This window comes from Oncorhynchus mykiss, chromosome 9, assembly GCF_013265735.2.
Source record: "Oncorhynchus mykiss isolate Arlee chromosome 9, USDA_OmykA_1.1, whole genome shotgun sequence".
Classification (NCBI taxonomy): Eukaryota; Metazoa; Chordata; class Actinopteri; order Salmoniformes; family Salmonidae; genus Oncorhynchus; species Oncorhynchus mykiss.
Genome location: NC_048573.1, coordinates 26323942 through 26349156, shown reverse-complemented (window position 1 = coordinate 26349156; position 25215 = coordinate 26323942). Strand labels below are relative to the sequence as shown.

Below are 25215 nucleotides of genomic sequence, written 5' to 3'. Positions count from 1 at the left end.
TTTTGAAAGAGGAAGCAAAGTACTTTAAGCATATGTTTTTGCTTCAGTCTCCTCCATCTACTCTAACCGAAGCTAATTGCATGTTTTGGAGGCCCCTTACACTTCAGTGTTCTGATGCAAAAGTTCTAGCAATGTATATCGCATAGAATTTAATTAAAAGGTATTGTTGGACATTATTCATTCTAATCAGACAGGTCTTTTACATGGACGATACATTGGAGATAATATAAGGCAAGTACTTGAAACATAAAACACAATGAAAAATCTGGGAAACCAGGCCTGCTATTCATAGCGGACTTGAAAAGGCTTTTGATAAAGTACGACTGGAGTTTATATATAAATGCCTAGAACATTTCAATTTTGGAGAATCTCTTATAAAATGGGTTAAAATCATGTATAGTAACCCTAGGTGTAAAATAGTAAATAATGGCTACTTCTCAGCAAGTTTTAAACTGTCAAGAGGAGTAAAACAAGGTTGTCCACTATCGGCATATCTATTTACTATGGCCATCGAAAAGTTAGCTATTAAAATTTGATCCCAAAATAATATCAAGGGAATAGCAATACAGAGCTTAAAACAAAGGTGTCATTGTATGCTGATGATTCAAGTTTTCTTTAAATCCACAACTTGGATCCCTCCACAGCCTCAGAGCATCTAGATATTTTCACTAACCTCTCAGGATTACAACCAAGTGATGATATTACATATTGGATCGCAAAAAAATAGTACCTTTACTTTACCATGTAGTTTACTAATAAAATGGTCTGATGGTGATGTGGATATACGCGGTATACATATCCCAAAATAAATAAATGATCTTACTCCAAAACATTTTTATAGAAAGTTAGCAAAAATAGGTAAGATCTTGCGATCATGGAAAGGTAAATACCTTTCTATTTGTGGAAAAATCACCCTGATTAACTCTTTAGTCTTATCCCAGTTTACCTATTTGCTTATGGTCTTGCCTACACCTAGCAAACAGTTTTTTTTAATTATATGACAAAAAAAATCTAATTCATTTGGAACGGCAAGCCAGACAAAATTAAACAGGCCTTTTTATATAATGAATATGAATTTGGAGGGCAGAAAGGATTAAATATTAGACTTCTCACTAAAGGCTTCAGTCATGCAAAAGTTATGCTTAAATCCAAACTGGTTCTCTCGAAAATTAGTAAGAATGTCTCACCCTACATTATGTTCAAGAAAGGCATTTCCCCTTTATTCATATTACAACCTCTCACTTCCAGTTATTTGAAAAGGACATCCTCTCCCAAATCTCAGTATTTTTTTAAAAACAAGCCATAGACAGTTGGTTGCAATTTCAATTTAATCCACCAGAAAAAAAACAGAATAAATAATACAACAAATATTGTGGTTAAACTCATATATAGTAATTGATTAAAAAAAAACATATTCTTTAAAAAAAAAATTTTAACAAAGGTATACTTTTTTACAATTATATACAACTGGTGGAGTTGTCACACATGCAGCTAACTAAAACATATGCAAATGTCCGCTCGACCCAAAATTACAACCAAACAATTGCGGCAATACCGCAAAAATGGAAGAGGAAAGTATACCAGTTTCATTAAAGGACCAAAAAATTGACAGCCGTGCCATATAGATTACAAAATGACATACCAATTCCATGGCACATGGTTTATGAATTGATACGCAAAATGCCAGATACAAAACTTTAAATTATTACGCAGAATTCTTGCAAACATAATGTTATTTATATGGGGATACAACCTTCCCAGCTCTGCAGATTTTGCTGTGAAAAGGCAGAATCATTAGATCATTTGTTTTGGTTCTGTCCATATGATGCTTGTTTTTGGTCACAGGTCCAGGAATTGTTGAAGAATTGCAATGATTACCTGGAGCTAACGCTGCAGATAGCACAACTCAGAGATCTGAAAAGTCAGAGTCAATTGATCAATAATATAATAATACTTTTAGCAAAAACATTTTTTTTTAAAATTTACAATCTGTATAAAGAATAAAAAATAGAAAGGTTCAGAACCTCTGTGAAACATCACAGCACATTTGAAAAATACATGGCAAATATAAATGCAATATGGATTCTTGGGGCCAGGCATCCCGTCAGCGGGACACCTGCCATCAACTTCCGGTGACGGCATAGATAAATAATCATACAAATTATGGATATTAAACATCTAGGTACATACAAGTGTCTTATTTTTCAACCAGCACAGGCTTCGTAAAATCAAAAATAGCAATTAAATATTCACTTACTTTTTGAAAATCTTCCTCTGATTTACAATCCCAAGGGTCCCAGCTACAACATGCATGGTTTTGTTAGATAAAATCCTTCTTTATATCCTAAAAAGTCTGTTTAGTTGGCGCCATGAATTTGAGTAATCCACTGGTTCAACATGCAGAGAAAGGAATCTAAAAAGCTACCACTAAACTTTGTTAAAACAAGTCAAAATACGTTTCTAACTGATTTCCAACTCTGACTCCCTGTACCAAAACTCAAAATTCTTCCTTGTTTGGGAAGAAACAAGCCTAAAACCTTCAACAAAGACTGTTGACATCTAGTGGGAGCCATAGGAATTGCAATCTGGGAGCTGGAAATGCATAGGACCATTGAAAGAGCATGGGCTCTCAAAAAAAATATTTTTCCGGTTGGTTTTTCTTTGGATATTTGGCTACCATATCAATTGTGTTATAATCTCATACATTATACGTTATAATCTTAACATTTCTACCAACTTCAAATAGTTTTCTATCCAATGGTGCCAATTATATGCACATCCTGGCTTCTGGGCCTGAGTAACAGGCAGTTTACTTTGGGCACGTCAGTCAGACAGGAAGTGGAGAAAAATAGACCCTAGCCTGAAGGAGTATAGATGGGAGGGGTTGAATGGAGCTGAAGTTTGGGACTAATAACAACAAGATAACTAATGTAAAACATGCTGTGTCATAAAACATATATAGTTTAAGATCTTTTTTGAAAGAATACAGTTTGCAAGATATGGCAAATATAAATCAAACCTGATGAACATCATAAATATATGGGAGAAGATGAGGGTAGAGGAAGGACAAGAGTTAAAAACAAACAAATAAAACTATTGTAAAATAGACTTTGTCCATAAAATGTATGTAGTATGTATCAGCTAGAAATACAGCCCTAAGCGTTGTTGTTCACTAGTTTGCTCCAATTCAGGGAGGGGTGGTAGAGTTGGAGGGTAACAAAGGAAATATATATATTTTAAAAGATATGTCTGTATGTATTTATATGCGCATGCATGTATATGTACAGTGCCTTGTGAAAGTATTCGGCCCCCTTGAACTTTGCGACCTTTTGCCACATTTCAGGCTTCAAACATAAAGATATAAAACTGTATTTTTTTGTGAAGAATCAACAACAAGTGGGACACAATCATGAAGTGGAACGAAATTTATTGGATATTTCAAACTTTTTTAACAAATCAAAAACTGAAAAATTGGGCGTGCAAAATTATTCAGCCCCTTTACTTTCAGTGCAGCAAACTCTCTCCAGAAGTTCAGGAGGATCTCTGAATGATCCAATGTTGACCTAAATGACTAATGATGATAAATACAATCCACCTGTGTGTAATCAAGTCTCCGTATAAATGCACCTGCACTGTGATAGTCTCAGAGGTCCGTCAAAAGCGCAGAGAGCATCATGAAGAACAAGGAACACACCAGGCAGGTCCGAGATAGAAAAAGATTTCCCAAGCTTTAAACATCCCAAGGAGCACTGTGCAAGCGATAATATTGAAATGGAAGGAGTGTCAGACCACTGCAAATCTACCAAGACCTGGCCGTCCCTCTAAACTTTCAGCTCATACAAGGAGAAGACTGATCAGAGATGCAGCCAAGAGGCCCATGATCACTCTGGATGAACTGCAGAGATCTACAGCTGAGGTGGGAGACTCTGTCCATAGGACAACAATCAGTCGTATATTGCACAAATCTGGCCTTTATGGAAGAGTGGCAAGAAGAAAGCCATTTCTTAAAGATATCCATAAAAAGTGTTGTTTAAAGTTTGCCACAAGCCACCTGGGAGACACACCAAACATGTGGAAGAAGGTGCTCTGGTCAGATGAAACCAAAATTGAACTTTTTGGCAACAATGCAAGACGTTATGTTTGGCGTAAAAGCAACACAGCACATCACCCTGAACACACCATCCACACTGTCAAACATGGTGGTGGCAGCATCATGGTTTGGGCCTGCTTTTCTTCAGCAGGGACAGGGAAGATGGTTAAAATTGATGGGAAGATGGATGGAGCCAAATACAGGACCATTCTGGAAGAAAACCTGATGGAGTCTGCAAAAGACCTGAGACTGGGACGGAGATTTGTCTTCCAACAAGACAATGATCCAAAACATAAAGCAAAATCTACAATGGAATGGTTCAAAAATAAACATATCCAGGTGTTAGAATGGCCAAGTCAAAGTCCAGACCTGAATCCAATCGAGAATCTGTGGAAAGAACTGAAAACTGCTGTTCACAAATGCTCTCCATCCAACCTCACTGAGCTCGAGCTGTTTTGCAAGGAGGAATGGGAAAAAAATTCAGTCTCTCGATGTGCAAAATTGATAGAGACATACCCCAAGCGACTTACAGCTGTAATCGCAGCAAAAGGTGGCGCTACAAAGTATTAACTTAAGGGGGCTGAATAATTTTGCACGCCCAATTTTTCAGTTTTTGATTTGTTAAAAAAGTTTGAAATATCCAATAAATGTCGTTCCACTTCATGATTGTGTCCCGCTTGTTGTTGATTCTTCACAAAAAAATACAGTTTTATATCTTTATGTTTGAAGCCTGAAATGTGGCAAAAGGTCGCACAGTTCAAGGGGGCCGAATACTTTCGCAAGGCACTGTATATATATTAGCAAAAAATATATGGGGGATTGTAAGTGATACAGACAATTACACTGATGGAAGCTACAATCTATCTGCAATATTAAAGCTGATCTACCCCCTAAAAAAACACAAGATATTATATTACATTGAAAACAAAATAAGACACCAAGAGACAACAAAAATACTATTTACACAATATATATATCCAGAGTAGTGAGCGCATACATTTTCATACTTTTTTCGTACTGGTCCCCTGAGGGAATCCAACCTACAATCCTGGCTCTGCAAGCATATAATACTGTACATGTTTATATTGTTATATACAGTACAGTTCAATTAGATATTTAGAATGACCGGAGGCATTGTGATGCGATGTTTTTTAAATCTGTTTCTAAAGGACTATAGAAGAGTTGTGTAGACAAGTGTTTGACTACAGTAGAAGCTTATTTCAAATATGAAGTCACTAGTGTACCAGACACAGGTGTTACTGAGCTTGCTCTTAGTGGCCCTCCAGGGGCCCTATCCCAGCAGCCCTCTCTCTGTCTGTCTGCTCAGATGCAGCATGGCCCTACCCAGGGGCCCCTGAGAAGTTGTTATGGTAACCGCAGATGCACAGTGGCCCCGGCAGTGTCTGAGAGGCTGTAATTGGTCCCCTCTGGTGGACCTCTAGACCCCTGTGCATCCCAAATGGCACCCTTCTCGCCATTATAGTGCACTATTTTTTAACATAGCCTGATAGGCCCTGGTCAAAAGTAGTGCACTATATAAGGAATAGGGTGCCATTTGGGACGCAGACCCTGTGCACTAGAACATTCATCACTGCCTGGGCTGGGGAGGAGAATCAAAACACTAACCGCAACTCTGTTACCTTATAAAACACTAAAAGAAGAAATGGAGCACAGAACATTCTCACAATATCTCACAGAGGACCCATAATGGAGCACAGAACTCTCTTACTATCTCTCACGAAGGGATACATAGCCCAAAACCCTTACTCAAGCAAATATGACCTAAAACACTGGCCACAAAATGTCTTACTATGTTTCTAAGAGGAGTCGAAATACATTACAGAACGCTCACACACAAAATCCAAAATAAGTGCTCCTAACAGGCAAGAGGAAGGTCGACCCAAGAGGTGACACTCTGAGGGCACGGCGAGAGCCAGACAGAGGGGGAGCGAGAGGGAGAGCGAGATCACTAATTACCAACCCAATGAAGGGACCCAGAGAGGAACGCAGCTGGATTGGGACACACAATACCCCACACATACGTCTGTGTGTGTGTGTGCGCACGTGCTCGATCTTCTAAACCAGACAAAAACAAAAACGTTGATACAAATAAAGGTTGTTTCTCCTCATCCCGAATGCATTAAAGTCAATCTCTTACTCTTGAAAATGTCTGCTAACTTTTCAAGAAACTGCTTGGCACTTTTTGGAGTAAGTCAGCAATAAAAATGCATATTTGAGAAGCGATTCTTCTTCTCTACAATTTGAGGGCATCGTTCAGTTATGCAGCTAATGAATCCACAGTATTGATTAGAATGCCTTACAGCCTCGACTGAGATGCATTAAGTGTCAAACACACATTAGTTTTAGGAAGAGAACTGCGAACCATAATTGACTTATTCAATTACTCTGACACTATTTGACCTAGTGGGCTTATTGCTTCTCTCAAAGCCAAAGATTCATTTTCGGGGGCACTTTTATGAATGCAGTCCCCAGAGTTTTGCTGAATTTAGACAAACAAAGGCAGATTTGATGGCCCTGTATTTACTTTGCTAGGGTTGCCCTTTTAGCCAATGATTCCTTGGAAAATATATACCCACAATGTCTTTTTTTTATTTCAATGTGACTTCCTGCTTTAGATAAAGGCTGAATGAAGAAATGATAAGAAATGCCAGGAGCAAAATTGTTGTTTTATTCTTATTGTACTTACATCAAAGGAGTTTTGATGTACTGATTCTTCATAATTTAGTTTGGCATTCTCACCAACGCCTTTTGCAATATCTTTTGAGAAGAAAAAACATACTTTTTAAACATAAAATTAAGAAATGGATAAAAAGAAAATGCATAAATAATATATTTTTTAAATACAATGGCTTTACTTGCAGTTATTGAAGATTGAAGACTAGGCCAATTAAATACTGTCAATAACGGTCAATCTCTGGCTTGAAAAATCATAAACCCTCACCTCCCAAAGACAGTGTTATGTGAATTTAATAGCTCACAAAGGAATGTCGAAAGGAATACTGTGTCTGCATCAAACATCAATCCCAATCCTGTGTACAGTACCCTTTCTCAGTCCCCTTAACTCAATGCCGTGAATCAGATCAGTGGAGACATGTACAATGCACTCTATTCCATAACTATGAGCATTTTCTCAGAGTGAAACTCGATCCCAGGAGTTTTCCTCACCACTTATAGCGGGTTCTAAATGTCTCTCTCCTCTGGTCCACTCCATTATGATGACCAGTGTTTACAGGCAGGCTACCTGAATCAACAGCTGTTGTGACATGACAGTCCTCCAGTAGGAAGTGCCACTGCCAGCATGTTAATTTCGCAAGTCTTGTCACTGGATAGTGAGAGACTACAGAGAGAGTGCGAGGGGGGGGGGAGCATCCACGGGGTAGCCTTAAAATCCCTTTATTTTCACCAGTGCAGCTTTATCTATTTCCGACAGATGTTGTTTCTGTCGAACTGTTAAACTACATGTGCTGATTTGCAGTCTGTTTCCTCTGTTTTACTGATTTGGCCTCTCTGGTCTGTCTCAAATGGCTTTAGCACAGCAAAGACTCCCAAATGTCTGCAAAGCTTAATTGATTACCAATGATATCAATTCAATTATTTCTTAATCCCCTCCCTTTGATTATTCACTTCATTTTCTCCCCCTATTTTTGTATAATTTAAAAAAAAAATTTACAAGTATTTTTTATGTAATAGGTCTACTTCTTGACAGCTTGAAAATCAATGGCTAATATCAATATCAGAACATAGGCATAATTCAAATAATCTTTTAAAGGGACGGTCTGCCGTTGCTACATTCATTTTTGGATATATACATTAACGATATGTAGGCCTACCTATTTATTCTTGAATAATATAACTTAGAAATGCCTCATGAGCTTAGGTCGTTCTGTTGTACCCCATCTTAACCCAGAATGTAAGCCTATTTGACATTGTTTGTAAACAAACACTATATAGCCTCGAAACATGATTCAAACTGGACTTCTGATACCATGACTGGTCAGTCCTTGCATCCATAGCGCTGTTTATACATTTGAGTGGTTACATTTCTCCAGCCCCATCCCTCAACTTTTTTACAGAAACAGGGGCGTGGAAAATGTGTTATTGTTTCAACTGGAGAATCCCCCTTTTGACGAATAAAGACATTAGGAGAGAAAAAACTCCACATAGTCATAGACCATTCGATGTCTACATGCACGCTTGCCTAATCAATCCACAAATATTCTACTGTGTTAAGAGCAGGTTGGCGACACAGAATGTCTAGGTCTAAGTTCAACTCTTCGTCCAAATTGTCTGCTCGCGTATAATTTTGTATAATAATGTTGATTGTCTAGCAGTAGGAATGTGCTGTAAAACACCAGAATGATAAATAAACATTAGCAAACATTTGCTGTAAGGGGAGAAATTGAGTGATGAAGAGTTGCACGTGAGAGTGGCATTGCACCAGTGGTACTGGTTTCTATCAAATCAGTCACAGCTGTTTGTTCAATCTTTGTTTACAAACTATTTCCTGCACACACACTTTCGTTATAAAAACTAAAGTCATGCTTGAGAGGGCATCTACCTGCAATAGGAGTAGAGTAGGCTAGTCGTAGTCTTTACAGTAGCCTAGGGCCAGGCTACACAAAGCCAGTCGTTTTTTATATCACACACAAGCGCATAGTGCCTATTAAAAATAGGCGGGGAAACGATTCAGTGCGCGCTGGGCCCCCCTTCAACGCCGGATTTGTTGTCAGTGAAATATCACAATAAGACACAACAGACAGAATAAATAATATTGTCACGAGCTAAGTGTTGAAATTGAATTGGAGTGGTGGAAAAATAACCCAAATTTCATACTTGAGTAAAAGTAAAGATATGTTACAAGAAAATGACTAAAAGTGAAAGTAAAAGTGAAAGTCACCAAATAAAATACTACTTGAGTAAAAGTATTTGGTTTTAAATGTACTTAAGTAGTACTTAAAAGTATTTTTACTTAAGTACTTTGACCACTAGGAGGCAGGGTAGCCTAGTGGTTAGAGCAAGTTCAAACCCCCGAGCTGACAAGGTACAAATCTGTCGTTCTGCCCCTGAACAGGCAGTTAACCCACTGTTCCTAGGCCGTCATTGTAAATAAGAATTTGTTCTTAACTGACTTGCCTAGTTAAATTAAGGTAAAAATAAGAAATACTGTTGAATTGTAATAATGGCTGTAGTATATACATGATTGTTTTTGGTGACTGAATCTAAACCTATGCTTCTAGCTAACATTTTGGAAACCTGATTAGAATACAATGTGCCTTTCGTCTTTATGTGCTCACTCATTTTGATGCAATGCTACCTACACATGTTCTTGAACCTAACTTCAGTGCAGGCGATTGAGCCTACAACAACATTGTTGAGATTTGCTTGATACACTTGCCTCTGTACATTTCTTACAGCTATATAGCCACGGACATCCTACGTTTTCAGGCAGTTGCAAGCACATGAAACACTCAGAATCAGGTGGAATACTATGACCATGTTAGTTTGCTGCAGGGCCATGCAGACCTTTCAGGGGGGCAGGTGCAAGAAGAAGGTGAAAAGAAGGCACCGACCACCATATCTCAAAATTCCTAACATACCAAATGCCTCTGTAGCAAGCATTTGTAACTTTTTTAAAGCAGATGCCTATTTATTTCTGCAACAACACACTCATTCATCATCACAAATTGTAAGCAAGCTATACAGTGGCTCCTAAAGACGAGATTGACATCAGGAAAAGAGGGTGGGCTATCAGTTGATTGTGATTTACCTCTTTGTCTTTCTGCCTCTCTACTGCACAGACCAGACAGAATATTGATGATGTAGGTTAAATGCTGTACTGTTGATATTTAAACTAGGCAGCTAGCTACACACACTGGACCGGTGACCAAATCTCTGATGTACTGTATGTTTGCATACCAGGCATGGGCCATCTCTGTACAGGGTACTCTGGGGAAAAAGGCCCAACCGGTTGTGCAAGCTCCATACAGGGCAGATCAAATGGCGCAACAAACCAATGGATGGGGTGGGGGGTGGCAATGACTTGTGGGTTCGGAACAACAATGAAAAAACTTTTATACCTAAAAAAAGGGGGGGGGGGTGGAATTTCAAATAGCACATTTTCACAATGATTATTGAACCAGTCATTTCCTATTCTCGGCCAGTAGCCTAACTTATACCTGGAAGATGTACCTGTATTTTCAGAGATGCAGAGCTTTCAGGAAGAAACACCACTAGTCCTTGTAGGTGGCTGCAGTAATAGCTAGTCAATACCTTTCTCGGGAGGCTTTCTTAAAGTCCACCCCACTACAAATCCTACCCAAGACATTGTGCATTGTGAGTTTGGTCGAATGTAGGCCAGTTTGCCTCATGTTGTTATTGTCTTCTCCTCTCCAGGGGAGCTGTACATCGGTGGTGTGGGGAAGAGCATGTACAACAGTCTGCCCAAGCTGATCGCGTCCCGGGACGGGTACCAGGGCTGCCTGGCCTCGGTGGACCTCAACGGGAGACTGCCAGACCTGATCGCAGACGCCCTCCACAGGGTGGGCCAGGTGGAGCGAGGCTGCGATGGTGAGTTGGTGCTCACACACACATATGCCCACAAACACACATTATGCCCATGTATGCACACACACAAGTGTGAACGCATGCGCAAACACGTGCAATATTTACACACACACACTTGGCATTCACCAGGGGCGGACTGGGCCAAGAATCTGGCCCTGGCATTGTATCCACACCAGCCCACATCACTGCGATCCGCCAACTCTATCTATCTCAGCATCTTCTCTGCTGTCACTGTGTGTCTTCTTGTTATCTGTCTGTCTCTGCTTTATACGTTATAAATGCCAAGCTAATGACTTAGGCTATATTGCAAATTAGTGCTTGGTATATATCAGTCCCCCCGAATCAACACCTACCCTACGTGTTAATTACTATTACAGTGCTGCTGACTAACCTGTTCCCCTGTTGTCACTGGTGAAACTAACTTCCACAGTTGGTGGGGACCAGTGACATCGTTTGGTCGGACCCAAGAGAGTAATCACACGTAATCCTGAGTAATCACCTTATAAAGTCATTTATAGTGCTTTATTAAGAACAGTAATACATGGACTACTTGAGGTATTCAAGAAATACGCTGTTTCCTCTCACACGTCCAAGCAATGATGCATGATTCAAGATGTTTTTGTATGTGCAACCTAATCCAGTGATTGTCATGAATTTTGGGTTGACAATTAGACCATAGTTGCAAAATTTTACTGTCTAAATAGGATTCCAGAATTTCCAGATTTTTTGGGGGGGAGGGGGGATCGCTAACTCTAAATATACTGCCTGCTGCTAGTAGCCTTGTAGTCATGATCCCAACAGCAAATTGAATGTCCTAATAAAACCTGCAGTTGTAGGCTACTACCCATGAAACCTATAGGCCTATGCCCTCTCAACGGCATATGCGCAAAGCCAAAATCAATATCTTGGTTGTAAAATAGTTGCTATTGAGCTGAATATTAAGTTGAGAATTATACATTATACCTACAGAAAGCTGAGACCATTGTCTCTTTAACAAGGACATGTGGACAAAGCTTTCAAAGCTGTGTTATTCCCGCAATTGCATTTTGAAATGTTCTAATGATCAGACTGCATTTTTCTCTCAAGCACATGGGTGGAGAGGAGAGTGGCTCGCTCATCACAGCAGCAGGCCCCAGCGATATAAACGCTTTCATTACAGGAATCATGAGGATAATGCACTTTACTGTTTTATCAAATCATGGTTTTAGCTGACCAAAAAACTGGACATTTTGAGTGCGGTGACCTTTCTACATTTATAGGTACCCTTTCCGATTTTTACGATCCATGATCTTGGCTGTCTAATTAATGACAAGAGTTGGAGCAGGTCTCTTTGCTGATGCCACATTTTTTACTTTGAATGTGAGTTTGCTCGACCTCAGCGCAGTTTAACAGAAAACAGGGCTGGCCCATCTTGGTAGGGGGGACCGGCCGTTGCCCACTAATCAGCCAAATACTCATTATAGATTAGCATAACAAAGAAATTGCACAAAAACAGGCCCATGGGCTGCCTTTTTCATATATCATTTTTTAACATGTAAAGAATTTGTAGTACCAGTCAAAGGTTTGGACACACCTACTCATTCAAGAGTTTTTCTTTATTTTTACTGTTTTCAACATTAGAAAATATTAGTGAAGACATCAAAACTATGAAATAACACATATGGAATCATGTAGTAACCCAAAAAGTATATTTTACATTTTAGATTTTTAACCACCTTTTGTCTTAATGACAGCTTTGCACACGCTTGTCATTCTCTCAACCAGCTTCACCTGGAAAGCTTTTCCAACAGTCTTGAAGGAGTTCCCAAATATGCTGAGCACTTATTGGCTGCTTTTCCTTCACTCTGCGTTCCAACTCATCCCAAACCATCTCTTTTGGGTTGAGGTCGGGTGATCGTGGAGGCCAGGTCATCTGATGCAGCACTCCATCACTCTCCTTCTTGGTCAAATAGCCCTTACACGGCCTGGAGGTGGGTTGGGTCATTGTCCTATTGAAAAACAAATGATAGTCCCACTAAACACAAACCAGAAGGGATGGTGTATCACTGCAGAATGCAGTGGTAGCCATGCCGGTTAAGTGTGCCTTGAATTCTAAATAAATCACTGACAGTGTCACCAGCAAAGCACCCTCGCACCTCCTCCTCCATGCCTTATGGTGGGAACCACACATGCAGAGATGATCCCTTCACCTACTCTGCGTCTCACAAAGACACGGCGGTTGGAACCAATAATCTCACATTTGGACTCATCAGACCAGAGGACAGATTTACACCAGTGTAATGTCCATTGCTCGTGTTTCTTGTCCCAAGCAAGACTCTTCTTTTTATTGGTGTCCTTTAGCAGTGGTTTCTTTGCAGCAATTCGACCATGAAGACCTGATTCACGTAGTCTCCTCTTGGCAGTTGACTTTGAGATGTGACTGTTACTTGAACTCTGTGAAGCATTTATAAAGGGCTGCAATTTCTGAAGTTGGTAACTCTAATAAACTTCCTTTCCTGTGGCGGTCCTCATGAGATCCAGTTTCATCATAGCGCTTGATGGTTTTTGGGACTGCATTAAAGATACTTTCAAAGTTCTTGAAATGTTCTGCATTGACTGACCTCCAAGTCTCTTTGCTTACTTCATCTGTTCTTGCCATAATATGGATTGGTATTTTACCAAATAGGGCTATCTTCTGTCTACCACCCCTACCTTGTCACAACACAACTGAGAGAATGACACGAGTGTGCAAAGCTGTCATCAAGGCAAAGGGTGGTTACTTTGAAGAATCTCAAATATAAAATATATTTTTTATTTGTTTTACACTTTTTTGTTTACTATATGTTCCATATGTGTTATTTCATAGTTTTGATGTCTTCACTATTATTCTACAATGTAGAAAATAGTAAAAAAATAAAGGTAGGTATGTCCAAACTTTTGACTGGTACTGTATATATTTGTGTGTGTGTCAATTTCAACCAGTACACCCAACCGCAATATTGCCCAGCCCATCTGGCATTTGCCAGAATTGCCGGATGGCCAATCCACCCCTGACATTCACCTAGACTAACTTAGCAGACTTTATCATCCCATTTCAAGCTATTTTCTCCTCCCAGTCTCATCATACACAGGTGATTCTGAAGTTTGACACCTGCAGTAACTAATAGGTCCTTCTTCGTCTGTTATAGCCAGATATATAATTAGACTCCACCCTCAGACTCGGCGCTCGACTCCTTTTTTTAGTCCCAGCTCTTTCCCATAAAACCTACAGAAGGTATCTCTGCCTCTGTTATTGTCAGCCACCCTGTAGCGCTCACTGTGCAGTTTACAAGGACCACAGAGAGTAACTGTGGTCGCACCAGTTTCAGGCAGGGCTGCTTTTTAGGTTTCTTGGATTAGGTTTCTTGGAGGTGACACTATGAGAAATCAAGGAGCCTAGCATTGGGATTTTGAGATCCACCATGCATTTCTTAAATTGTTGCAGTTAAAAAAGCCTGACTATTTGTCGTTGTTTGTGTATATTTTATAAAGTTTTATCGTACTTTTTATACCTTTTATTATCCTTTTTAATTTGGAACTTTGCATTGCACTGTGAAACTGCTTGAGGTGCTAAAATCCCGTTTGAAAAACCTGCATTTTTAGCTTGTTCTTTAATTAACGAGGCCTTTGTGTTTTATGTGCTTTTGTTTCAAGCTTTTTATTGCTTTGTGTTTTTTCTTGTTTTTCTTGCGATAATTGTGTGGCTAAATAAAGTTTGATTTGATATTGGATCTTTAATTGATGGCATGACAAGAATCATGTGCACTGGGGGATACGAATGAGGACAATGGACAAGGTGATAAGAGCTACGGTATTAGCATGAGTAAAGATCCATGTCCTTCCATGGCTCACTGGTCAAAGTCTGTTTTCATCATGACTTCTCAATACTGAACTTCTACTTGTTATCGTTAGAACTTCTGACACACATTTACACACTTGGAAAAAAGGCCATTTTACGCAGTGCCTAAACTCCTCCATCCTGCATTTGGAAGGGGCCCAGCTTTTCTGGCTGGACGGACGTCACCGGTATTGTGGTGTCTCTGGCGGCTAGTTAATTGTGTTTGTGACACCTGCAGGCTGTGGCGGCAGTAGCGTTCCCACTGTCTGATTTCCCAGAGGTCTCGCTGCCTCTCCGATTCTAAACGCAAACGCTGCCACCTCTGCCTGCCAGCCTGGCTTATTACCTGCCTACAGTTATACGGCGTAATTACTTCCGTTTTTAGAAGAGATCTAAAACTGCATTAGGCTATCACATATACTCCCTTAAAATCTCAAACGGCAGGTTGCAAGAGGTAGCAATAAGTTTCATAGCATCAACTACTCTTTTCACGGAATTGTTTCCCCATAGCCTGACAACAAAAACCAGTAGAACGTTTCAACTCAATAGAAGCCAATACAAATGGCTATTGATAGTGTAGCCTAGTGGCAGATGTGGTTGTGCTTTAGCCAAGTCTCCCTTTCATGTCCGTTGTCATGTCCGTTGGTCCTGTCAAACATAAAGGGCTATAGCATGACAACAAGACAACAAAGGACATTGAGTTGGCAGAAGCATTCACAGCTCTGCAACCGGACTATTTGTACTGCACACTCCAACAGTAGCCAGACCCTCTGTTCAATATGTCAGGCCAAGGCCGGTCCTCCAGACCAGCTCAGTGGAGCAGGTGGATCAGGAGTTGGAACCAGAGTTTAGTGGTCAGAGGTTGACCTCTATTCGCTGCATCCCCAGACATCCAGCAGGGTCAATGGGGCAACTTGTTCTCCTGTAGCTGCCTGACTCAGCTAATCCCTCCCTACAGCAGCGAGAGCAGAGAGCTGCAGCCTTTGGCTTAACGACTGTTCACTCTGTGTTCTTCACTATGCTGAGTTGCTGACTCACGTCTGGGATTTGGGAGGAAGACCGAGGAAGGTGAGAGAGAGGATAGGGAAGGCGGGGGGAGTGAGAGAGAGAGAGGGAGGGAGGGAGTCAGAGGGTGGGTGGAGGGAAGGTATTCCCAGATGTCTCATTCTCTCCCAAGCTGTTAGTTCCAGATACAGGTGTCATATTGTTACGCAGGGTTGAGATGTGTGTTAAGGCAGGTTACACAGTAAGGCTATTAGCGCCCTAGTAGATAGCATGCTGCTCATTCTTCCAACTCCTTTAATAAATCACAGCTACAGATTTAACAGACGTGGGGTTCATGCCTCGCTCCAAAAGAAATGTAAATAAGTTTACAACTGCTCCCACCGAAACACGAGGCATTTCAATGACACGATTACAACTCTACTGCTTCCACCGAAACACGAGGCATTTCAATGACACGATTACAACTCTACTGCTCCCACTGAAACACGAGGCATTTCAATGACACGATTACAACTCTACTGCTCCCACCGAAACACGAGGCATTTCAATGACAAGTTCAGAACTCCATACTCTATACACTCTAAACTCAAGTCTAAACTATATGCACTGGTTGAGGTAGCAGCTGATCGATAGCGGAGGGAAGTGCAACTCTGTGATAATATTGTGATTGACTTCAGTAATAATTACAGCAATATGTTTAATTAGAGCCTCTGGGATTCTTGTATTAAGCACTGATTGATGGAGCAATCACTGCAGTGGGTAATTAAAAACATGAACTGATAAAATGGAGACATCTCATTTGAAGTGTCCATTTTGGAATAGCGTTGAGGAAATGGCTGGCGCTCTCATGAATTTGACTTTTTTTTTTGGTTAATTGGGCTGCTCTTAAAATGTGTAAATAGTAACATGTTTTGTTTATCTCTTGAAACAAGTATGGCATTGCAAGTGCACAAGTCAGTTTATAACAAACAACGTTTTACATAGCTTCCTCACATTTTTTTTTATCACTTTATTTTTCAAGCACCAAAACCATTTGAACAAAAAAAGTACAAATATACCTTTATTATAAGGCAGACTATAGGACGTGCCGTTATTTGCCTGTTCGTGGCCCGCCTGTTAGCTTGAATGATTCTTGCCATTCTCCTTCGACTTTGTTTTGTCGCCCCATTCTCTGTAAACCCTGGACCCCTGGGCACCGACGGTCATACCACGCTCAAAGTCGCTTCGGCCATTCGTTTGGACCATTCTAACGTTCAATCGAACACTAACTGAATGCCTGTCTACCTGCTTTACATAGCAATCCGTGGCCGCGTGACTCACTGTGTGTAGGAGCAAACCATTTTGATGAACGGGGTGGTGTACCTAATAAACTGGCCATTTATTATGTATGTGAAAATGGTGCGTTTCTATGTTTTGTAGTATTAAAAAAAAAGAGAGGAAGATAGGTGTTTCCAATGACATCATCGGTATGCATCATTTGATTTTAACATATTCTGAGTAGGCTTTGCCTACTAATTGTCTGCTACTGTAATTGGTTGATGATATCATTGGAACTACAAATGTTCCTTTATATTTTTTTTATAGAAAACATACAAACTCCCAATTTTCACATATGTTGATGTTGGGGGTGGTGCTGGAGATGACGAATATGAAGTTGACCGTTTTTACAATTTCCCTTTAAATGTTGCAAACATAGAAGGTCGACCACCTACATTACAATTAGCCACCTGTGGTTTTCCTTTGGTCATCGCTAATCTAAAGCATTAGCAGGTATTAATGTGTCTAATAACCAAGTCACAGTTGCTTTGAATACCACCCGGCTAACATTTAATCCACTTATCACTCTAACGTGCTCGGAATTCCACTGAGAAATTACAATAGTGGCTTATTATAATTGGAGAATTGTCATTGTTGAATAAGTCCATCTTTTCTTTTACATCCATTCAACCCCCCCCCCCCCCCCCCCCCCCCCCCAATTTCATATTCAAGTTGACAAATATGCCTCCCAGTTTCATGACTTCCTGTAATCAAGGTTTTAACCCAGAATTAATGTCAAATGCAATCTTATCACTTTTTAACCACCAGCCTCAATGAAATCAGTATCAACAAAATGACCTGTGCTATAGATATGATTACAGTGATTGGCCTATATTCCCATATTGACATAAAAAGGGCTTTATGTATTGAACGTGTTCCCCCTGAGCATCCTTAGAACCTACAGTGGGATTACAGTTTGCCCCCTTAGGTGCCTGCGCACATCGGCAAAAAGAAAACAGTAAGGCTGTGTATATTGACAACTTAACAGCCTTAGGATTCCTGCTTTAAAGTGGTTTCCCAAATGTCCTTACATACATTGGCATAACAAGCGTATGTGTGCGTGTTGTATATTGACCCCTGTGTTCCAATTCGTCCCTCCAGGACCTAGCACCACCTGTACGGAGGACTCCTGCTACAATCAGGGCGTGTGTCTCCAGCAGTGGGAGGGCTTCTCCTGCGACTGCACCATGACGTCCTATGGAGGCTCCTTCTGTAGCGACCGTGAGTACAACAACCCCGTCTGTCGCCGGCACGTCACCGCGCCGGGTTGTATGTGCGTATGTCGTGTGAAGGTTGTGTTTGTTGTAGGGCTTCTGGTGGATCGCGTTGGCTTGGTCACGGAGATGCAGGTGACTTTCAAAGGTGTTTATATGTCATGTTTGGTTTTGTAGACTATTTTAGGTCTAATATTTGCTAACTCTTTAGCGCTTCCCTAGTGGGCACATGGAGAGATTTACGCTTGTTTGTACGAGAGAGAGTTGACATTCTATCCATGGCCCCTACAGGATAAATGAATCTAGAACCCGGACAGAGGGACAAGGTCCAAGGTTAATAGAGCAGTGGGCCTACTGCTTTGTTAGCTTGTTAAGGAGTTAAGCTCAGATCCATAATCAATTGACCTCCCTCTCCCTTCAAACCCCCTTTGAACACTCCCTCGTAACTTGCCCTATGACACGTTTGAGGGTAGAAAAATGTGCCTAGCTGAGGGAGTTGTGTGTTGTTTGTGTAGTCAACGTTCGTTAGAGAGACTATGATTGGCTATGACAGTCGGGCACTGATTAGGACCAGGCTGTGGCAGTGGGTTCGCTCCAGGAAGAGGGAGAAAAGGGGGACGAGGCAGAGGAAGAGAGGAGGACGATAACGTCTGCCTGTGAACGACAGCCAGGCGGAGATAAACAGAGATTCCATCCCTAGCTCCTTGAAAGATAAGAGGGCGAGAGAGGTGAGGGGGGGGGGGGGGGGGGGGAGAGGCACGCTGATGCCTTTGCTCTCCTTGCTCTGCTCAGAGACCGTGGGGGTATTAGTAAGTTTAATATCCTGATTTCTTTAAAGATTGGAGAGATAGGCGTGTGTGGCACTGAGCCAGAATGAGGCCTCGGCTAGTGAGCGTATGTGTGTGTGTTTGTGTGTGTGTAGAGAGAGAGACGAGAGAGTGATCCCTCCAGCAGCCAGCCCTACTGTAGGTCTCTTCACATTTACAAGCAACCAAAATATCTCCCAGAGATCAAGCTCATTCTATAGCAATGGCTACCTCATGACATAGCACGCAGCAAAACATTGTATCAAGTCTATTCACCAACCCCCCTAACCAAGAGAATATCGACGTTGACATTAGCTTGTCTAATCGTATCCTCTAAAGTGCAGAGCTGAGACGGGCAAGGCAGTGACTGAGGAGTGAGGACTAACACTGAGGGAGTCATTTAGCTCTGATTAAACCAGTTGTATGGACTGAATGTCTAATGGAAGTCTTCCATCAATCACTGAACACAGAACACAGTCACTAGACCACTAGACCACTGGACCACTAGACCTAGCTAATAACCTTGTCACTTTGTTTACCGACCATTGCTTTAGCGGAGAAGGAACATAAAATATATAAAATGAAGTACAATACTTATTTTTCAAGGGCAAGGGCTTTTTACCCCATCAAATTTGATTTTAAGACGTCGTATAAGTGATGTCTTGCTCAATTGACTAACGGTAGGTCTTTTTCGGGAATTCTCAGACGCATTCGTTGAACTGAGAGTATCATTGGCTGCTGGCTAGGTCTCCCCTCTCCCCTCACTTTTTACAAGGTTGAATATTTGCATGCTCTGCTGGGTATCACTGTTGTATTCCTGTCTGTGTTTCCTCCGTAGCCCCACAATTAGCGTCTCTTCATTCTAAAAAGCCGAAGAGTCTTCCTTTACTGCCATCTTTGAGAAGAGGCAGATGAATCTTACTTTCACTTGAACATACCCGTTCTCCATGATGTTCAAGTGCCTGCTCTATCACGTTATCCTTCCAGCACAGTACTCTGCCCAACCTTGTTACGATGTTTTGAAGACTTCTATCCTTCAGCTATCTTGGCTTATACAACATTGTTTTGAAGACTGAATGTGTCACTTTTCAAGGAATTGTCCTTCAAGCGTCTACGCCAACACAAGGTAGGAGTGTCTACGGGTCGAGCCACTGACGTTCTCCAACTCTTTGTGCCTGTACATACCATTGTGAATTCCAAAACACTAATGGTTTAGAAGTGTATAGTAACTGCTTTGAAGACATGTTTGGTTTACAATGGACTCTTAATAGGGCATGCTTCTTCTCCTGGATTTTCTTTATAAACCACATCTCATTGTGGTATGTGTCCACAAATAACTGGCTCTCCATTGGTTTGAAAAGAAACACTTTTCACCGATAACATTTTCAAAGACTTAATTGTTGAACATTTGAATAGCTTTTAGGGCATCTAAAGTTGATGATTACTTTAAACACACATGACATTCACCCAGGCATCCTCAGCAGTGCCATTTGAAGTTATTTTAGGTGATTTTAAGCTGGACACCTGCAGTTACTCCTTTGCTAAAAACGGAGTTGGTGTATGTTAAGTATTCTACGGTGCGCGCGCATGTGTGTGTGTTTAGTATCCTGCAGAGTGTGTGTGTGTGTTTGTGTGTGTGTGTGTTTGTGTGTGTGTGTGTGTGTGTTTAGTATCCTGCAGAGTGTGTGTGTTTAGTATCCTGCAGAGTGTGTGTGTGTGTGTTTAGTATCCTGCAGAGTGTGTGTGTTTAGTATCCTGCAGAGTGTGTGTGTGTGTGTGTGTGTGTGTGGTCTCTGGTGGTGCGTTTTTGGTGCATAAAGGGTCGGTCTGGGATGTACTCTGCTGCAGCTGTGCAGGTGGCCTCTCTGTATCCATCCCATTCAACTGAGAGAACGGACGTGTCTGATCTGAAGTCAGCTAGGTTGAAATGTACCTGATAATAAAATGCATCTCACAAGCATCGCCACACGCGTGACTGCGCTCTTGATCACATGCACACCATCAGTCAAAGACTAGCAATTATGTTATCTAACCGTTCCACACAGTTGCATACTGAGACACACAGGCACACACTCGCGTGCACGCACGCACACACACACACACACACACACACACACACACACACACACACACACACACACACACACACACACACACACACACACACACACACATCGACCCCCACTGCGCCCCTTTCCACCCACCCACACACATCCCCTTACCGGCCCTAAAAAGAGAGATGAAAATCAATTGAATTTCCCTCAAAGAAGAATAAAGAATTAGAATAGGAAAGGCAGGCCATTTTCACTGCAGCCGGAGTCTTAAATTAACATAATGATTCTCCCTGGCCCGCTCCCCCTGCTCTTTGTGGCTGTCCAGACCCTCTTGTTGGCTGTAAAGAGGAGCGAGGCCTGAACTGTGGGAGCCAGTGTGTGTGTGACTGTGTGTGACTGTGTGTGTGTGTAAGACCCCCACCCGTCGCCCTCTATCACTTCAGCCAGATGGCTGCAGAGGAGATGAGCCTCGCTCAATTTGAAAGGGGTGGGCTAGACCTCCCCCCTACACACACACTGGTTGGTAGAGAGGCAGATGCACAGCGAGATAATATTCATTTGTTTCCGACTCCTAATATTTCCGAGGCATCTTTTCTAAATGATCTTCAAATTTCAAGAGTGCACTCAATTATAATCCTACGCTAGCCTGGATGTCAAAAAGCATTTGTTGCTCCACTCACTGTTTCTGAATACATATGAGGCATATGAATGTTTACTGCAAAACTGCCGGGAGAGACTGCTGTTGTAAGCTATTTACCACACGATATTTGACAGTGATGGTTATAATTTTAGGATTTAGGATTTTTAGTAGGATCCACATTAGCCGGTGTCAATTAGCCAGTGCCAATAGTCTTCCTGGGGTCCAATGATGATATTTCCTACAAACTCCTAGAAATGCCCCGGAAACACAACGCCTGGACAAAAACAACACATATAGACCTTTTCAGGGTTGAATTATATTCCTGGTATTTTACAATTGTTCCACCCCCAAGAAAAAAAAATAAACACTTTTCTCTTACCCACCAAACCGGAAGTGTCATTCAAAAGCATATAAATATGTCTGGATTTGATTGGAGCTTTGACAAGCATGAAAATTCAAACCTGATGCTACCGGAGCCTGATGAGCCAAAGCAATACATTTTATGAGCCCTACATGAATGACTATTGATTGTGCCAATATCTAATACATACTGTATATGATATAGGCTACTGCACATTACGCACGATAGAAAAACATAGAAGCCCATGCGGTAGATGTACTGTAGCTAGCTATATGCTCTCTTGGGGAAATGAATGAAACTAGCTAGGCTAATCTTTTTTGATGTGAACTGTATTACTGTATATGGACAGGAATTAGGCACATCGTTCAAACCATTATAAAGCAGAAGAGAACATGTGATTCGGGTGCAGCACGTGCGGACTACAAAGTTACAAGTATAGGCTTTGCGAATTTTATTCTAATTGTGAAATATAAATCGGGCCTATTTGTACAATTAGTAGGCGGACACATATATGATATACCTTTCATAGTATTCCCCCTAATGTTATTAGCCTCCCTCCTCTTTCTCTCTCTCTCTCTCTCTCTCTCTCTCTCTCTCTCTCTCTCTCTCTCTCTCTCTCTCTCTATTGTTGCCTCATTCCTTCCTCGCTTTCAACAGTTAAATGAAATAAGTGTTGTTGTCCTCGTCTTCATCATTCTAATGGCACCCTTGAAGAATGTAGGACTAGAATTAGATGCAGAAGGCTTTAACGTCTCTTCACAAAGAGTGAGTGGTTAGTGGTCTGAATAAATAACTGCTATAGCCTACCGCCATCGCGTGCTCGCTCTTCTTTCAAACCACCCACGAGTTCTATTGGCTGTATTTAACATTCAGCAAAAAAAGAGCTTGGGTCCCTCTTCGAATAGCCTATTGGAATAAGAAATGCAACAACAACAAAAAAACGATTTCCAACAAGTTATTCTAGTCTAGCTTTTCCTGCATGGGACTCCAAGAGCTAAGTAGCATTGTTTAAGGAGCGAGGCCAGCAGAGCACAAGTGCGTGCGTATTGCGCAAGAGACAGAGGCTATAAGTTAGAGGCTTATCATGCATAACCCATCATTAATTAGCTAAATATAAGGCTCATACTGCATTGAACCTTGTCTAGGACATCTATATATAGGGCTAGATATCAATCTAGAACAGGATTCACTATTTTGGATGCAATTGGAGTTGACGGAGAGAGTGCGCGCGTGCACTGATTTTAAAGCAACAATATTAGAGGGATAAGCTGTTTTAAACTCTGGAGTTGCAATTAGAACAATTACAATCTTTACAATTAAAAAATCAAGGTCACCCCGAAAGCCAGATGGGAGATGGATAAATTAGATGCCGATTTGGTCTTTATATTACTGTAGCATAGGCTAAGCTGCAGCAAATGCAGGCCTACCTGTCACAAAAAAAAAATGAGTTACCCTGATGAGATGATACTGTGGGTCTACATGCATTGTCAAGTGTGCGCCATACTGAGATGGGCTGTCTGTCCCCACCCTGAGTGTTGATGATTCATCATGCAGAGGCCGTAGAGAATCCACATTTCGGCGTCGCATATAATTGAACAGTTCAATTTCACGCCACGCTGTTTACATCGATAATTATTCTAACGTACCGGTTTCTCTCAGTTATTTATCCCAGGGAAAAGGGAGTGGTTTTGTAAATCCTGGTAGATCTCAGTAGACTGGGTTTCCTTCCATTCAACCCTAGTCCATTTGTCAAACAGGGAAAGAGTCCACCGTGTCATGTAGAGATGCATCCCGGTGGAGATCCTCTAGTTTATTTTCTGTTCTGTAGAGGGGTGTTGTTTATGTTATTAGGGAGTTGCTCTGTTTGACAGACCCGCCATGTTGAGCTGAAGAGACTGACTCATATGGACGGCTGATATCTCTGTTGGATGAGCGTGTGGGGAGGAGAGACGCAACGGCAATTGGTTAGCGTGCCGCTTCCGCATGCCAACGCACATGTTGTGCTCACACACACACACACACACACAAACACACACACACACACACACACACACACACACACACACACACTCAGTGAGCAAACTTGTGTTATTCAGAGGAAGTGTCAGGTGATTGACTGGTCCATTTGTCTGTGCATAGCGTATAAGTGGAGCACTTGTTATTCTACAGTTTAAGTAACTGAATCAGACAGCACCGTTTGGAAGTGCATGCAATTTGTGGCTTAGGTTTCAGCTTTCTGTGCGCGTGGGTGGTTGTCTGTGCATGTGTGCGTGCATGTCTACACCCCATCATCCTAACCTGATGTTGCTATCTCTTAATTTCCTCCCACACATGTTTATCTCTACGGTTCTCAGGTGGCGTGTACGTAGCGCTTGTTAGGAATGACAAGCCTGGCCTTGTTAGTCACTGGTGTTGAGGGGATCCTTTTGTTTTGCAGCCGCTCATGGATTTGATGACCTGTTGTTTTTCCACTCTCAGTCCTTCAGGGATAGCATCAATGGAGAATACTTTGTGTGGTGTGTTTGTGCGTGCGCGGGTTCAGTTATGTCTGCACGTGTGTTTGCATGGTGCGTTGTTTTAATGAAGCCGGCTGCTTGTGCGCCGTGCCTTCTAGCATACTAAATGTGCCGCCGGTCGGTCAGCAATACCCCAGTTCTCAGACTCACTCTTCTCTCCACCTTATTCGCTCTTCCCTCCATCTCTCCCTGCCTCCATGAGGCCCTCCAGCTTCCTCTCCTCAGTGAGCGTATTGTCATGGTTAGCCTGCGGGTGTAGAAGATGATTTGGGAGAGTGGTGATGTAGCTTACCCTGTGACATGTGTAAATGCATAGACCCAGAATCAGTCCAGCTGGGCTAATAGTGGAGTCTATATGGTCTATAGGGAAAGATTGGTAGTAACAGCCTTTTAACAGCAATAACTCCCACAAACCAGCAGCAGCATCACTCTCTCCCTCTCAGCAGTCTCTCTCTCTTGATCAGAGCTGATTATTGATGCATGCAGCATCATGCCTTGCTGACAGGAATCATTGACTGATCATCGCTGGGCCTCATTCCCCTCCAACTAAACTGGGACGTCTCTCAAAGTGGCCAATCTTCTCCTGAGAGGCCTGAAATGAAATAGATTCATTCGAGAGGTCAGATCTCTCGTCTCTGTCTCTGTCATTTGAAATTTGAGCCGAACATTTGCAGCCGTACTCTATTCAGATGAAGGTCAATGCGACCTTAATGGGGAACGCAGAGCCTGGACACTCGTTGGCACAAGAGAGTATAAAGAGATATTATTAGT

The 25215-nt window shown here is 41.6% G+C and overlaps 1 protein-coding gene across 6 annotated transcripts in view; it reads left to right on the top strand.

The window, feature by feature from the left end:
• LOC110531840 (neurexin-2) overlaps nt 1-25215 on the top strand; it is a 1034463-nt gene that overhangs the window by 551296 nt on the left and 457952 nt on the right. For all 6 annotated transcript variants that reach the window (XM_036987703.1, XM_036987707.1, XM_036987704.1 and 3 more), the window contains 2 exons: nt 10505-10678; nt 17955-18074. In XM_036987703.1, the coding sequence (XP_036843598.1) occupies nt 10505-10678; nt 17955-18074 (294 nt within the window). The remainder of the gene's footprint in view (nt 1-10504; nt 10679-17954; nt 18075-25215) is intronic.